Source organism: Lampetra planeri, chromosome 36 (genome assembly GCF_965212315.1).
Source record: "Lampetra planeri chromosome 36, kcLamPlan1.2.h2, whole genome shotgun sequence".
NCBI lineage: Eukaryota > Metazoa > Chordata > Hyperoartia > Petromyzontiformes > Petromyzontidae > Lampetra > Lampetra planeri.
In genome coordinates, this window is record NC_136142.1 from 5,682,978 (window position 1) to 5,700,874 (window position 17,897).

The following is a 17,897-nucleotide window of genomic DNA, read 5'->3' on the forward strand; positions in this document are numbered from 1 at the left end:
ACAATACAATAATTATATTATTTTATTCTAATAAAATATTTATATTATTTTATTGTTTTATTTTTATTATTTTATTATTTCCATTCTACGTGACTTTACCAAAAGAACCAAAAAGATGAATCCCTGCAGTCACGAAAGCTTTAAATCGAAAAGTGGCCTTACAATAAATTAACAAACAAAAAACATCCCAGGCGACGTTTCGGGAAATGACCCTTCTGCAGAGCACGTGTTCTTTAATGGCAATGCAAATGTTTATTGACGTTGACTCAGCGCAGACGGGGCGTGGTCTAATATACAGAGGCGGGGCCTCCCTCACGGGGGCGTGGTTACACTCAACAGAGCCCCGCCCCCGCGCCCGGCTCTAGGCGTCGGCTCGCAACCTCCGTTCCGTGGGCGGATGAGTGCGGCTTATTGACTGCTCCGTTTTTTTTCTTCTTCAAAACACGTAACGCTTAATTCTGCTTGATTTTTCCTCCCCCCACTTAAAAATAAGGCGCAAGAACGCAGGCAAGATGCAGGCGATTAAGTGCGTCGTCGTGGGAGACGGGTGAGTGCGGTGCGGTTTAACTCCGGCCTGGTTAGGGCCTTGTGCGGGCTGCAGCCTCGGTCTTGCCTAAGCTTCCCGCCCAGAGCGAGCGGTTCGTGGCGGTAGGGGCTACGAGGCAAGTGATGAGGGGCCTAAGAAGGGCGCGGCCCAGCGAGCGGGGTTTTTTTTGTTTTAAAGGTTATGGGTGGTTTATGTTTATGCACTGAATTGTATCGTGTACCCGTGTTCAAGTGTGTTGCGTGGACTGTATTACATTTGTTTTTATGTTGTATAATGTATGTGCGTATGTGTGTGTGTCCGTGTCCCATGTGTGTATTGTATGTGTACTGTGTATCTGGGTGCTGGTTGTGTTGTGTGCCTTTTCCATATGTTGTGTGGTTTTTTATATGTCTTGTATGTCTTTGTTCCATATATTTTTGTTGAGTTGATCGTGTTTGTGTCTTCACATATTGAATGGCTGTTGTATGTGTGTAAGAGAGCTGTGTGTGACATTGATCCCAGGTTCCAGCCTTGGCCACGATCACCACTGGAATGTATTTCAATATTTCCCGGATCTTTAGCTAGATTTATCTTTAACATTCGCCCGGCTCGGCCGCGAGCCAGATTCGGATGTGTTTTGATGCCAGGGTATCGTGGTTTGGTTCCGCACGGCAATTGGCCATTAGAAATCCTCACGCCCATGAGTGCCCTGGCTTGGCTCGGATGTGCCAGTAGAACAGAGGAGTATATGTGAGAAAGAAGGCTCAGAACCCATGTTCGGTCGGCCAGGTAAAGTTTACCATGGAAAACTGGGCCAAGTCTTGTTGCCTGGTTAATGAACCTAACCAGATTGCTTCACATTGCCTGTAAAATGCTGTGTAAATAATTACCTGCCTTTGGTGCGCGTGTGTGCTGTAACACTGTCTTAATGGGTGCGCTTGTGTGGCACCATTTGCCTCAATGTATTGCATGTTCTCCCAACAGAGCCGTTGGTAAGACGTGTCTCCTCATCAGCTACACGACGAACGCCTTCCCGGGGGAGTACATCCCCACTGTGTATGTATCCTGCTGCACTTTCATCATAATGTATCACAAGCTAATAGTTAGTGTAATAGGAAGCATGAATGTCCCTAAAGCAAATTTCAAAGTGAAGCTTCCTTCCCCAATAAGTTTTACAGCCCTTTGTCAATTGACTACTGGGGTTATGCAGGTCGCGGTGGTTTGTTCTTTCATTACCATGTTGGTCAGTGTGGGTTACGGTCCACAGTGAGGAGCATTGTTAAAATATTTTAAAACATTTCCGAGGTGTAGGGATTTGTGCTATTTCTTAATACCATAGACCAAATGACCCAAAAAATTCAGTAAACTTGAAGTTTCAAAACTAACCGTCATTAAAGGGCAAGGTGAAGAGATTATCGCAGCCATTGCCATTAATGTCACCACATGGGATCTTAGAACTGTCGCAAAGCCAGATATTGACCTTTAAAATCTAATCTTGTAGTCTTCCACCATTTGGCTTTGGGTATTTCACTTGCTCACCTACTTATGTGCCTACTCCTATGCTTGTCTCGGTAACCTGTGCACCCAACATCTTCTTCATGCACCTGAATAAAACACTTCTCTACTCTTCCAAAGTGCTATATATTTAGTCCATTGAAACTTTACCCTCTTAATTATTGAGAAAATTGATCTTCACCATCTCCTCAGTCACCTGTGATGGATTTAGGTACAGCATGTTTTTTTTCCACTGCTGGATGAAGTTCCTTCCAACACCTTGTCAGTCATGGAGGTTGTTTGATCTTGCTTCACATTGGTCAGTGCATAATCGATATCACTACATAAATGTGCAATCCTCTTACCTCATTATTCTCACTTCCTATTGACATTTGTGATAAATTGTTAGAGGATTATCCCTTACCACCACCATCAGCTTAATTTTTTACAACTCATCCTAGGTTTCCAGTATCCAGCCAGCCTCATTATCATAACCTGTGCATTGTCTGCATGGATTCTGTCAGGGAGACATGATGTGGTGGCTGGTAAGGGATTAAAGAGTTATTAATCCTCTCCCAATATTGTGGCTGCCTTTGACCCACTAAGATCATCCTCTGCCATTGATGATGTGACTCACTATCCTTTTGTGGCATAATCACTACTGGAGACTCATCTACCTTAGGTAGATATGCCACTTTGTCATCCTACACCCTAGGCCAGAGGCCCTTTAAGCAGCACTTTAATACAACTCCTGCTAATGATGTTTCCCTTCTCCCCAATGATGATGCAGGGGTTGGATTCTAGCCGTTAAATATCCCACTGCTGAGCAAAGATCTCCCCAAGTGTATTACACTCTTCACAGTCTCTTGCCACCTCCATCCAGTGCGTTTCTCCAAACATCTAATCTCATCCCTCAATCAATTTTCAGTGCTTTATTTGCTATGAATCATATCCCAGATATAGGTATTGTCAGCATGAGAAGATTCACACGTTATGGCCGACAATTTGTAAACGTCTGAAGGTTTAAGTGTGTTGGCATGTTGACATATTTTTTTTTGTTGACAGATGATGGGTATTGCCTCTGAAGGTGGACAGCTTTGATTTGTGTCAAATGGAAAATTCATTAAATGAATGCCATCAAGCAACTGCGTGTTTCTGATATATGAAAATTGTATACAGCATAAAATACAATGGTATTGTCAGTTTAACACGTAGGCTTTCGCAACCAATATCATCCATAATACACAAATCTGGCTGCCGCCTGATGCTGATTGTAATTACTGGCGAAACGTCGTACTCCGATTGTAAATGTTGTGGATTTGCTCTCCAACACACCGGTCTGCTGTACTAGTAATGATTTGGCATGTTCTGTTTACGTGACAAACCTTAATAATTGGCTGTGTCAGGTGGTTGTCGGTTTAACGACACATATCTTGACTTAAAGCTTTCGTGACTGCAGGAATTCATATTATTGGGTCTTTCGGTCAAGTCACGTAGATAGGTTCAAAGAAAAAAATATATTTTGCTTCCTGATGACAACAAAAATGTTTTTTTCTTCCTGATGACAAATGCTTGTGTTGCAATCGAAACGTCGTAGTTATTTGTTATTTTTTGTTATTTTCTTTGAACCTATCTATGTGACTTTACTGAAAGACCCAAGATTAAGACCATTTATATTTACACGATCTAACAAAAAAGCCTGTATTATGGACAATGGTATTGATAGTAATATCGGTGCTTTCTAGTGTGGGTGTAGTGATGCATCAGTTCCTTGATTAATATACATTCTTAAGCTTACATCCGTGTATTTAATTAGGTGTACGAATCAACAATGTGCGTAATGAGTTCATATGAGCCACTCGAGGCCACTACACAAGAATGTTAAAGAATAGATATTTAAGTTGAATTGTGATCTAGAATAATAATTGTTAAATTGAGAGGGGAGAATCATTACTCATCAATTTTAATCACAGAGTGGTTTCTCCATGCAATTTTTAAATAAGCACAACCTGACTCTTGAATGATGTAAGTTATATTACAGTTGAAGCATCGCCTTGCGGCTCTGCTGCTTTAATGTCACAGCTGCTTCTGAGTTCTGCCTAGGCTGGAGGCAACGGTACAGACATATTTAGCAGGGGGGACAGGCACATCGAGAGATGGAAGAAATGAGCCATGGGGTGCAGAGCAGGTAGGGTGAAGGTTCACTCAAATCCATTTTAACGATAAGTAGAGCCTAATGCAGGTGAGGTGGGGAGGGTCCCCAGAAACAAATACAAAGGGCAACATGGAGAGAAATAGAGATTGAGAGAGATGGACATAGGTAGACATGGGAAGATGCACGGAGACGGACAAAAGACTTTTAGAAAGAGACGTAGACGTGGAGAGACGGCAAAATATAGCAAGACATGAGGAAACGGAGATCCAGAGAGAGATGCACATAGTTGCACATGCCCTACATGTGTTTTTGCTCTACAGCCACATTCCAAATGCCAAAGGCCACACAGTACTGTTCGTCCACTCGTCAATTCAAGCACGTTTCTCTGATTTTCATAATTGATTTCTCTAGTCTTAGAGTGCCAGTACTAAAACATTATGGAAGACACCCTGTCAAAACTTAGCCATAGGCTTTTGCCTATAGCCTAGGGAGAAGGGATGCACACGCTTCTCACAAGTGTGTCCCTTACGCTCTAGGCTCGGGTAGACATTGAAAGCTGTGCCCACTCGTGTCGCAATCTATCCCAGCCAATTCACTTAAATACGGTCATTAAATGGGGCATTGGCAAGCTTTCCTTGAGGGAACTAAACCGAGTGGAAAACATTTTGGAGAGGATGGGTATTGGAAAGAGGTAGTTTGGTTAAAGCCACTCAAAACATAGCCAGCTTCTGTGACTCTTACAGGATGCCTTTTGTCTGCAAAAACTGTGAAACCAGAGTTTTTACTTTCATAGACACAGAATAATACAAGCATTTTACAGGCTTACCTAAGATATTGGAAAGTAGCGTATATCTTTACAAAATGTAAATGTACCTGTACACTCCTTTTGTCAGTCGACTGCTGGATGAGGGCCATGCCATTAGGGCTATCAGGGTTATTTGACCATACTTCACAGCGCTGGTCAGTGTGGGTTGAACGTCAGGAGCATATATGTGGAAGCATAGAAGTACAGTACAATAATGGATTTTTCTGTACTGTCTTGTGAAGCTCACAATGTAGCCCTGCATCTTGGCAGCATAGTTTTGAATTATGGAGTAATTTAAATTTGCTGGTATACATGTATGAGTATAGAAGAATATTGTCGTGTAGGTCAGCAGAGTGAAAGTAAGTTTACTACAATTGTGTGATTAAGCATAGTTATATGGATGCTTGATAGGAACGTTTTAGACACTAGGAGCAGCTCAACACGGTGATTAAAGGCCATGCAATATTATTATAAGGGATGATGGCCAGTGGTCAAGACAAACCACAGTGGCAGGCAATGGATGGGATATGCATTAAAGGATGTCCACAGTGAGGGAGCGATAAAATCAACTCGTGTGTGTCAGAGTTAAAGATTGGATTGCTGCATCACGAGACCCTGAGAGATGACGGCAGCCAGGAGGTTGCCTTCATCCATAAGTCCATAGATCATGTTTGATTAATTATTATTTAAATCTGAATTTGATCAATTCATTGGCATGTATCAATAATATCTTTGTAAACTTGACAATCTTGTTGGGTGGTGGATTGTTCATGACAAGAATTCCGTCGTAAAACTACTACTACATGGCCGAACCCAAAAACAAATATTGATTACAGTATTGGCTATGACAAACCTATGTTTTAAGTCAACTATCGATATCCGTGGATGGATTATCTGGGTTGCAAATGAACGGTGCATGCAAAATAAACCCGACAAGCAAAGCTGATCCTTGTGATTGTGTACGGCAGCTCGTATTCCCTGGTAGTTGTCTAATAAGGGGAGGGGGGGCTGTTTGTGCTGACCGCACAGATTTGACAACTACTCTGCGAACGTGATGGTGGATGGCAAGCCGGTGAACCTCGGACTGTGGGACACAGCCGGACAGGAGGACTACGACCGTCTGCGTCCACTCTCTTACCCTCAGACAGTGAGTTCTCTAAGTGCACACTCGTAGTAGAACTGGCTGCTCAGATAGTGAGTTCTAAATGCACACTCGTAGCAGAACTGGTTGAATAAGATAGAAAAGAGGATGCTGGGTGACTCTGGTGTCAAGAGCTGGCAGAGCTGCGATTCTTTGTTAGAATGTGGGTTTCGGCTACCTGTGATTAAACCAAGTTCTCAAGTGTGGTGAATTGATTATCCTCGGGCAGGATACCAATGCCTGCACACACAAAAAACCTGTCACATTCAATTTGGTTGTGCACTTAAATTGGCTGCACTATAGCTGTGATAATTTCTAATATAAGTTTGATTGTCATGTGACAAGCATTTCTCTGCCAGAATGGGTGGGAAAGTTCTGCCCCATCGAGGGACCGCAGGGATGTCATAAGTAGTTCAGTGATATCCACTCCATGGACCGTTCTCTAACACGAAGGTTTGCACTGCTCTTTGAGTGATCTGAATGGATTATTTGTCTCATAACATGACACAGCATAATTGGCATACCGTTAAAAAAAATGAATGCACGTACCTGAGTTGATATTTGCCTCATCTGAACATCGGGTAGTCAAAACTGTTGCTTCGTTCATTCGTTTTCAGAGATCTCCACACTTTTTTGAAGACATTATCGCACATTGTTTTAAGTGCTTATAGCTGAGTCGCAGTTGTTTCCTAGGAATTGCAGAATGAGCTGTTTCCACTTGCAGACACGTGACCAAATCACCTGAAATACCCATCTCTTCAGATCTCAGAAGCCAAACAGAGTTTTGCAGGGACAGTGCTTGGATGAGCAACCACCATGAAAAATACAAGTGTTTACTTTTTACCTTCAGTAGAGGGTAGTGCAGCAAATCCTTTGAATTGCTGTATCATGCTCTAGCATCTGTGCTGCCAGTGGTGAGGCCCTCATCCAGCGGTGGGTTGACAAAAGGGCTCTACATATGGTGTCTAAATACTTTGCAGTTATGAGACATGCGTTTTGGAAAATGGTTGTTGAAAGGATGGATAGGGTTGTGGGTTATATTATTTGAAAAATGTTGAAATTATTATAAAGCCCTCGAGGCATGGATGAGCAGTTGATACAATATGAAGACGGATGTCGAGAACAATGTTAAGGCGGGCAGTTAATCGTAAGGTCATCAGGTCTCTCACAGGCGGAGATGGCAGCAGTGTGCAGAGTATGGGAGAGGAAATTCCCATCATCAAAGGCAGCAGAGGAGCAACCCCCTATGGAGTAGAGGTCGACTGGTAGTGTTGTTTTAGGAAGCCTTGGTTACTAAGTTGTACAGTTAAATGTTGTATCTTTATAGTATCTGCTTGCTATAAGTTAAATTGTTTAAGCCACGAGTGAGGAGCTTTCTTGGTCAGAATTTTATCAATTTATTGGCATGTGTAAATAATATCTTTGTCAACTTAACAATCATGTTTGGTGGTGGAGTGTTCATGACAAGAATTTTGTCATAAAACTACTTCTAAATGGACAAACCTACATTTGAAGTCAACTATCAATATCTGTGGGTGGATTATCTGGGTTGAAAATTAACAGTACATGTGTAGTGATTGTAGCATCACTACTGTGTACACATGCACACGTGGGACGTCACCATGTGGGGGAGCGTCACTACCACGTGGGTCTACACACACACATGACGTCAGGGCCGGTTCTGGACTCAGGCCCACGGGGGTGGTGTGAGGTCGTGGCACTCTCTGTGACCCCGGCTGGACACGTGACTGGATCCCAGTGGGGGCCGGGGGCACCTCGGGGGGCACGTGGACAGCAGGGGGGGGGGGGGCTTCCAGAGGGTTCTCGAAGGGAGGCGTGGCCAGGGTGGGGCCCGGGCACGCCGAGGCCATTATAAGCAGCCTCCTCACGAGGTTCGAGGCTGCCCGTATCAAGAATGAAGATGCATCGTGAAGACACCAAAAAGAGTCAAGCCTGCAGTCAGCGGACCTGCCAGTAGCCCACCTGGCTGGGTCACGCTAGAGTAGCTGAGAGTTAGAGAAGTGTGTGTTAGCTAGAGTAGGTCGGTGGTCACCACCTTATGCGTAATGTAAGAGTTAATTGTTGTGTTCAGTAATAAATAGTGTGGCCTCCCAAGAAGTTGTGTGCGCCTAAATTCAAACTCATTACACATGCAAAAGAGGCCGACAGGCAAAGCTGGTTTAATAATTATTAGATGCCCCTCACTCTGACTCAGAGCAGGTGTTGACCCAATTTATTTATGAAACAATAAAAACAGATGACACATTCTCGTCTTCACCACCATTCTACATAAGTAAGCAATACATGTGTTTCCTAGCCTAATTTACATATTATCCATCTACAGAGGTAATGCAGACAATTAATAAACAAACAATTGGCCTACCCTTTACACTTGTACTTCACTGCAATAAGTCCTGGGTTCAACTCTTGACTTTGGTGCCTTGCAGTGTGTGGAGTTTATTTTCTCCCACTATTCTGCATGGGTTTCCTCGGTTCTCTGGTTTTCATCCATTTACTAAAAACATTGTAACTAGTATTAGTTAATCATCCCAATGCTGATAAAATTATTTGAAAATTACTCGGTGATGCTTTCCTAGATAAAAAAGCATAAATATATAAATACACAAATATACCATGCCAAACGCAGCAAAATTACCCAAAGTGGTCTTGACTGAAACCCAAATGGAATTGGTCACAAAGATTGCTTTGAGAGTCTTACACAGAAGAGTGTCTGTGGTGAATATAATAAGAGATTAATGTGAATAGGCTTTGGTTTATACTAAGCGTATGTTGTGGATTTGTTTTAACAGGACGTGTTCCTGATCTGTTTCTCTCTGGTGAGCCCGGCCTCCTTTGAAAACGTCCGTGCCAAAGTGAGCATCGCCACATTCACTCGGCGTTGATTCCGCGTTCGTGGTGACGCGCGGTCATTGGCACAATATGTAACAAACACATTCCTGCGGAGGGAGCTGGTAGGAACATTGGATTGCTCGGTCAATGGCCAGGGTCAACGGCGGCGTGGTGTATTCCGCAAATATGGCCGGCGTGAGTAGGTTAAACGTACGGGGTGACCAGCCCCTCCCCACCCAGCCCCACCCCTCCCACCCCCCACCCAGCCCCACCCAACCCCTCCCAACCCAGCCCCTCCCCACCCTCCCCTCCCCACTCAGCCCCTCCCTACCCACCAAGCCCCTCCCTGCACATCAGACGGACAGAATAATCTCCTGTGGGCCGGTGTAACCAGGAGGTTCCTACCAGTATAACAGCACGATGACCAAATCGCTCACAATGTGTCGGTGCTCATCGGACCTCGATTGCAAAGCAGGACCAAACCTGGAGAGTGCTTGGGTGGGCAACCACCATGAATGACAGGTGTCGTAGGTTGGTGTGGGACTACGTGGTAGGCAACAATGCATTGCAGTAAATCTTATTATTGTACTGTATGGCCATTTTCTGAGGGATATCTGAACTTATCCCGAGTCACCTCACCCCACCTAACCCATATTAACCAACCTGGTGAAGTATGGACAGACAACCCCTCCAAGAACCGCATGGTGTTGGGAGGCCTCCATCTAGCAGGGGATTGCCGTCACAGAAATGTTCCACACTGTCTTCAACATGGTAACACGGCTGCAGATTTAAGGGGTTCACGAAGACTTCCTTCACATTCAACTAAGCGAGCAAAGGGGTGAATTGGAATATTCAACCAGCCCGTGGGTTGATGCACATGTGTACACAGAGATACGGACACACGGAGATATACACAGCACACTTTTATGCACACAGCATCTCATATACCTGCACTTGTATAAGCATGCAAAGACAAACTTTACCCATATACCCTTTATAAACTCTTGGGCCAAAGACATTGCATACAGCCCCAGCCAGCACATGACTGAAGGGAACCAAACTGAATGGATCTGGATTGAAAATGCTCACATACCTACGCAAAGAAACACGCAAACAGAGGCACGCAAAATATACATGCACATACACAACAGAACAAAGATACGTAAACAAACTAAGATCCCCATGTCGCTTTTATAGACTGTTGGGGCAAGCGTTGTTAGCAAGCACCTATTAAGTTTGCAACGGTATAGGGTGGGGTGGTGTGACTTGCACCATGCCTGGCCACCTTTGTCTCCCGAGTGCTAACGTGTACACGCTGCACAAAATATTAATTTAAGGCTAAGTCAACCAAGAAGCGGCTTTGAACTTTTTCAGACCTCACTTGCACTTGATGTTAGCCATGGCCGGGAATCCAACTGAGGTTGTCGTGCAGTGCAGTGCAGTACACACAAACCCACAAACAAACGCAAGCAAACAAACACATGCGATAACACACTTTACCCTTAATCTTTTTTATCCAGTGGTACCCAGAGGTGCGCCATCACTGCCCCAACACCCCCATCATCCTGGTTGGCACCAAGCTTGACCTGCGGGACGACAAGGACACTGTGGAGAAGCTGCGCGAGAAGAAGCTGGCGCCCATCACCTACCCACAGGGCCTGGCCATGGCCAAAGAGATTGGTAGCGATAATGCACCATCGTGTGCAGCCTTGCCTGCACTTGCAATTCCCACAGTGATATGAGTTGGCGCCATTCTTCCAACTCAAATGTTATCAAGAAGGCACTTTCTTTCACACGCGGCTATAATAGTCTATCAATAAAGGGGTGATGTTGCCATATGGAATTACTAAAATGAATCCACAAATATAATATTGATGTAAAAAAAGCACCTTTGAAACAGCTGAAAATCACAAACTAATTCTGGAACTCAAAGTCCATTGCTACAGTAATTGGCCAGTACAGGACTAAACTGGGGCTGCGTGGTGTCTGTGCTGCTTGGAGTCGCGGCTAAAAACAATGCAGCGTTTCTTTTCACGATGTTTTGTTTTTGAGCTTCTGGAGTGCAATTCGAAAAAGAGAAAAATATATCCAATTTTGTGTTATTTAGATGTCCCCAATACCCCCGTTATATGTGCAACATGGTATATTTGCTCACATTATCTAGAGGACACATTGTACGCACATACTCGTGCATCGTTGCAGATGCATGTTAACACGCATACAATCTCATTGACACATCTATAATTTAATTTTGCGAGCTAAATGTTCAGTGTCATATCCATTAGTTATCAGTGTCATGCGTAAAGGCAAAGCTTTCCGTGGACCGTTGGAGTAGCGGGGAGGAGCAGTGAACAGTGGTTGTCGTTCTGTGCCATGAGCTTAACTTCCCAAGTTCAATTCTGGCCCCAACTAACATTGGGGAAGGGTGATTTGTGAACTGGTCCCAGGTCTTTCCACGCTGACCAGCGTGTTTAAGTATGGTCAATCAACCGCCATAACTAACGCCGGGAGGATTGCATACATTAATGGATTGTCAAAGGACTAAATAGGAAATATGATAAATAGAAGTGTTGGTCGAATGTAATTGATGTTAACAGCGACTACGCTATTAAAGTTCCGATACACACTCCCAAGGACCTCAGTAGGTTTGACTACAAATATTCCAGGGAATTGCTATGCTTGTTTCCTTCTGACAGTATTTTTTTAACATTACATTCTGTATTCTTGAAGCTGTTAATAGAGGTTTGGAATCATTCATTTGTAGGAGTTGTAGCAGCCTCATACCTCTTCTAGATAGTAAAAAAAACTGCATGTCTCTACATGCAGTTTTTTTATTATAGTTCAACACACTGGTCAGTGCAGACTGGTGAAGGTGGTGGTGGGAGGGTCCAAAACAGGTTCAGACATCGCTCAACATTTATGATAACTGTGGTCAGGAACAGAACACGTTGCTGAGTTTGTAACACAGTATGCTAACCACAGTGCTACTGCTGCAACTCATTACAATATTATAGATCCGCTAATTCTCCGGCCTAAAAGCTGTGGATTTTACAAACTTCTGTAATAGTGTTATCCTGTTCGGGAGCGGTTCTTTATATGCACATTGCGCTGGTCCTGCTGCTGCGTGTTGCTTTACCCGGTGGCTTGTGTGTGGCGTGCGAGCAGGAGCAGTGAAGTACCTGGAGTGCTCGGCGCTCACTCAGCGCGGCCTCAAGACCGTGTTTGACGAGGCCATCCGCGCCGTGCTGTGTCCCCCACCCGCCAAGAAGCGCAAGAAGAAGTGCCAGCTCCTGTAAATCACCGCTTAACTCTCCACACTAACAACACACACTACGAGTGGATTAGCGGACGAGCACCACTTGCGTCCGGAGGTTACCGCCAGCGCGAAGTGGTAACGTTGTTTTGGGTTGCGTACGGTTGGCTTCATTATTGGGCTACATGTAGAGGCCGTGACACTGCAGGTGATGCTGACAAATACTATTAAAACAAAATTGTTGTTCTGCGCGATATTGTTTGCAAGATATTAAAACGCACGTTCATTTTCTCACCGATTAATGTGCGGCACATGTCTGGTACCTCTTCGTATCGTGTACATAACCACACCGCTTTAATTGTAGAATTTGGAGGACCACTTCTGACCAACTTTACACGGACATAAGAGTATAATAGGGATCAATTAACCTGGCGGAAAGACCCTATTGACATTAATAATTTCTGACTATGGTGACTTTTATTAAAAACAGAATGGTATAACAACGAGCCAGTGCTGCTGATAATCTTTATTTGAATACCAGCTGCTCGCTTTACATTAATCCAGGATCTAAAGTGTAGTGAGATCAACGGTTTCAACTTGAGCACAAGTAATTCCATGAAAACATCCGTCATTAAAATTACTTTCCCCTTAGCTCGCTACAATGGCTAAATTTCAAAAGAGGATCTAAAAATCAATGTTAAGCATAGATCGGAATTAATCACCATAATTGTTGCTCACAAAAAATGTCTTGCAATTAACCTTTAAAAATACAAAAATGCAGTGTCCAGATCACGAAACACTAATAAAAATAATGTAGAAGTGATAAAATGACTGACAAATCATCCGCATAATGGTTTTGGTGAAAGTTGAATTTTGTAAATGCTGAATGAATTGAAAAAAGTACTGCAAGATTATGGTATGAACTGAATGTTTACAATTCAACCGTTACACTAATGGTTACAGAATTAATGTTTAAGCTGTATAACCTGCAGTTAGTAAAAGATAAGCGCATTGATTGAACAGCGGTCTTTGCCGTTCCATTAAATTCTTGTTAACAGTCTTTTAAGTTTTGTATTTCCCAATTATATTTCTGTTGGTTGTTCACTTTCCGTGGTTTGTGTGGGAAGGTTAGGAATTGCATTAGCGGTTCCCGCCACACAAACGGAACAACGCAAAGCTTTCATCATCACTAACACCGGACACATTCTATTCTGGTCAATCTCGACGCCGTGTCAAGGTTTTGCCAGTCGTCTCCTGAATGCGTAAGAACGTGCAGATGAATTAATATCAGGGGGGGGGGGGGGGGGCATGTTTTATGGCGATGCATATTACAGTGTTACAATGCATGTGGCTAGTAGACTATTGGACTGCATATGTCTAGGATTGTGAGGTTTGCTGTGAGGTGGTGTTTGTCAATCTCTTGTCGGCTTGTATGTTCACAATGCCTGGGAGAGGAAAAAAACACGATTAAAAACTACCACACTACAGACACTGCAGCGGCAGCAATTATTAATAATCTTGGTTAAATTCAATGAGACACCATTTCAATAAGTTTCCACAGTACATATATACAGATTCACAATCACCACGTTGAGATTGGAGGAACCCAATGAGCTATGAAACTTTTTTTTACAGATGTCCAGTCTGGTCGAGTTAGCAAGTAACACGTGCAAGCAGTCTTAAGGAATATCACGTGATAATGAGCAATCAAGAAGCTTGTAAATTTCGATTTAAAGCTTTCGTGACTGCAGGGATTCATCTTCTTGGTTCTTTCGGTAAAGTCACGTAGAAGGGAAGTAATAAAATAATAAAAATAAAACACAATAAAATAATTCTCACGACGTTTCGGCCACAACGCAAGCAGCCGTCCTGAGGTGAAAACCAGGTCCGTCGAGGCGACAGAATCTTTCACATGCAACTTGCAAACAGTGAATTATTGATTGTGAGAATCATGAAACCAATGCCTTCCAAATTGCCAAATGCAGAGCGGATGAAACAGAAAGCGCAGCCTGTTCCGTCGACATGTGCAGTGTTGCTGTAGATACATCCACCTTCCGTGAATACACTTCTCTTTGGAAGGTGTGAATGCCAAAAAAAAACGTGGGTCTGGCACGATGGAAGGGGCCTGCCTTTATTTTGTGGTTCGGTTTTAGTGTTTTAATTTGCTACTAACATAGTTCACCCCATATTGTTAACTTCAATATTACAGTAGTAGTCGCCCAATATCAGTCCTATAATATGTATTGTTGGTATTCGTATATTACCCAGGGCCAGCACGTTATCTTTTTATTAGTTGACAATTTTAAAAATAAATATACTGTATTTAAATGTACCTTTTAAAATTGTGACTAATTAAATAGAACTATGTAGCACCCTCGTATCCGTTGTGATGTCTATATAGGTGTTCGGATGAGAGAGGTGTTCATTTTAAACTGACAGACCACATTTACCTTTGTCATGGTATCCCTGTGTTTCATATGATGCAGAGTCCGCATGGCAGTGTAGAAACTTCACCACAGGCAAAATATTATGGTGGTGGTGACATTCTTTTGTCATCCACTTGGTCTGGCCCAGATACTGTGGTGGATTATTCCTACCTCGTCAAAGACATCTGGCAAGCCTGCACGAGTAGGCCAAAATACCCACTGTAGAGGCTCTAGAACTGTCTAGTGAAGACCACTGTGCCAATATTGGCACGAGGAAGCAATTCCGGGGCTGCAACTCTACCATCCAAATTGATTATCGTTGAGCAGTTGCCATCGCTACAGATCCCCTGGCTTCTGATGGTCTCGGGGTTCCAGGATCAATGCGACAAATGTGAGAAGTTGGACTGCTGGTGTTTTTACAGATACCGTGGCAACATCTTATGACTTTTTTTTTGCTCAGGACCGATTTTAATTAAGTGGTTCCAATACGTTTTGTGTAAAATTCACCAATTACCAGGCACGGATATAACAATTCATGTATGGAATTATGCTGATCCCTGGTGGATACAATTACCACTGGTATATTTACATCATTTGAATACTGCAGAAGTCAAATTTAGAAGCAACAGCAGTGGTAGTGACAAACTTATCATGGCTCACACTCAACTTTACACCACTATCATACTTTATAATAGCCATATTGTTGTGTACCCACCACACTCGGCCACAATCGTGGCTTTCAATGTAAAAATAGGGCCAAAGCACCCCGTGTCAAATTCTAGCTTCAATATCTCAACACTAACCCTGCCTGCTATTTTCACTGTAAAGAGATGTGAACAAAACGGTTTTTATTGAAATCTGGTACTTAGATGGTAATTGTACATTTCATCTACGAGTCAATTTAATGTAGCCTCGTAGGGTTGATTTTCAGTTTGAGAGCCCCTTTTTAATTCGCTTAATTTACGTTTGTTGATGTGTTTAGGGGCAATGTGCTCTTTGTACAGACACTGGTACATTATCACTGTTAATGTTTTTCATCACAAATAAAGCTGAGCATGCTGTGTATTAAAAACGTAAACATTAAAAGAGGTAACCACCATGTACCGAGCCAGCGGTTCCTAATTTTTTATTGACCAATAATTCCTTACCCTTGAAAAATGTCTTATATTCCCATTACAATTATAACAACTCGTGAGAACTGTTATATAGCTTATGAGCAAAGTATTTAATTGTGCGGGGGAGGGAGGAACTAGTTGTAGCATCGCCACTAGCTGGCAGGCAATACTCAGTTGCAGTTCAGCGGTGTCTACTTTGTGTCGCGTAGACAGTTGCTACCGGGGATCTCCTAGGCTAGATTGTCTTCGGGCAATGGCATGGTTGAGATGATGTGACTTGGGGTGCTTTCAGATGCCGAGGTATTTCAGTAACCGATCAATGAAGATCTTTTACAAATAAAGTAATGGTGAGTTCATCTATAACTAATGTTGCTGACAGAAGGCTGATCTATCGAGGAGGGAGCAATGGAGAAACCCCCCTTCCCCCTTATGTCGTCTCAAATCCTCGGCACTTTCACCGAGCCCTCCTAATGCTTGAGCCCCCAATGATTATGTAAGCCCATTACACTAAACCCAGCTTAACAGGTTAGTATGTTCAGTTTGTGTCGCGTTTTCTTTATTCCATGCCCATGGACCGCATTGCCACGTTATGCTTATGTAGTATAACGCTACTTTTCCTGAATCTTTGGAACTACATTCATTAAGTGTAACTGCGTAGGTTATAGCGGTTGTGCTGTATACCTCTCAGCGATATTTTTGGGGTTGTACCAAATTTTGTTCGGGACGATGTCCAATTGGTTCCTGAACAAGCTGCCAGTTCGTGGGGCGAAACGTCGGACATCCTGCCGAACAACACCCAGTACAACCCGAAAGCAAAGTGAGTGATACTCAACAGCATGTGGCCTGAAGTCTATGTCGAGGCTCCAGAAGTTTCACATGCAGAACGCCACAACATTTGGCATTATCTTGTGAACTGTTCGTGTGCCACCTTCCTTAAACCTGGCTCCCCCATGTACAACAAGTGCAGGAGATCATGCACACAACATATCCTCACTTGTAAACACGCCTCATAGAACCGTACCTGCATGTGGCAGAATTATTCACGCAGCCCTTTCCAAACTGCCTCGATTGTTTAAAAAAAAAATTGCGATGAAATCACATCCGCAGGGTAATTGGAAGTCCACTGTTTCTCCGAAATGAGAAACGAAAAATTGAGTTGCTGCGTACGCGTTCTCGTGGTCATGCTGCAATGCTGCTGTCCGATGAGTTCGGGTTTTGTGCCACGTGTTTGCTGGACTTTGAGAACAGCGAGCTGCGCAGTTTCAGTTTTGAAGAAGCTCCCAGCACGCGGAGCGACACTTTTTTGGGGACATCATGCCGAACTAAACGCGGCACAACCCGAAAACGTGGGGGAAGAGCCGTAACACTGAGTCGATTTTAATTTGCTGTGCATTGTGGTGAGTTTAAAGGAAAATCAGACGATGCAGACATTAGCACCTTTGTGTATTTTCACTATTTGTCCAAAGGTTTTTCTTTTTCGATTTAAAGCTTTCGTGACTGCAGGGATTCATCTTATTGGTTATTTCGGTAAAGTTACGTAGAAGGGAAATAATAAAATAATAAAAATTTAACATCATAAAATACAATTCTCACGACGTTTCGGCCACAACGCAAGCAGCCGTCCTCAGGTGAAGAACAGGGCTGTCGGAAAGACAGCGTTGCCGAAGCGTCGTGAGAATTGTATTTGATTGTTTTATTTTTATTATTTTATTATTTCCCTTCTACGTGACTACCGAAAAAACAAGAAGAGGGGTTTTTCTTTTTGTTCGTGATTGCAAGTGAACTGGTCAGGCTGCTTGTCTGATTTTTCCAGGTCCCTTAAGAAAGTGGAAAAGTGGTGTCGGTGATTTGCTACGAGCTTGGTTTCGTGTTAAACTTTTGGTGAACGAAAACGCGTTTAAATGTAACTCCTAAACCATACATATGAAGTCTTAATGTTCGTCAAAGATAAATCGTATAATAAAATGTAAACCTCATGACTTTGGTAGTTACCCCTTAATCATGACTTTAACGTCATAAACTATAAATATATATTGATAAAACCTTATACAATTTCTAATTTGTAAACGTTGCCAATAAGACATTTCTGTATGTTACTATTTTTTTGATCTATTGAAAGGTTTGTTTTGACA

General features: G+C 43.0%; 1 protein-coding gene across 2 annotated transcripts; it reads left to right on the top strand.

The window, feature by feature from the left end:
• The first annotated feature begins 328 nt into the window (after nt 1-328).
• LOC144730718 (ras-related C3 botulinum toxin substrate 1) lies at nt 329-13,711 on the top strand. 2 transcript variants are annotated; one of them, XM_078611413.1, is made up of 6 exons: nt 329-547; nt 1,511-1,582; nt 6,010-6,127; nt 8,932-8,994; nt 10,492-10,651; nt 12,137-13,711. In XM_078611413.1, exons 1-6 carry the CDS (start codon nt 513-515, stop codon nt 12,265-12,267), a joined length of 579 nt encoding a protein of 192 aa, XP_078467539.1. In that variant the 5' UTR covers nt 329-512; the 3' UTR covers nt 12,268-13,711. The 2 variants fall into 2 exon arrangements, with proteins under 2 accessions (XP_078467539.1, XP_078467538.1); XM_078611412.1 differs by having other exon boundaries at nt 335-547; nt 12,134-13,711.
• The last annotated feature ends 4,186 nt before the right edge of the window (nt 13,712-17,897 follow it).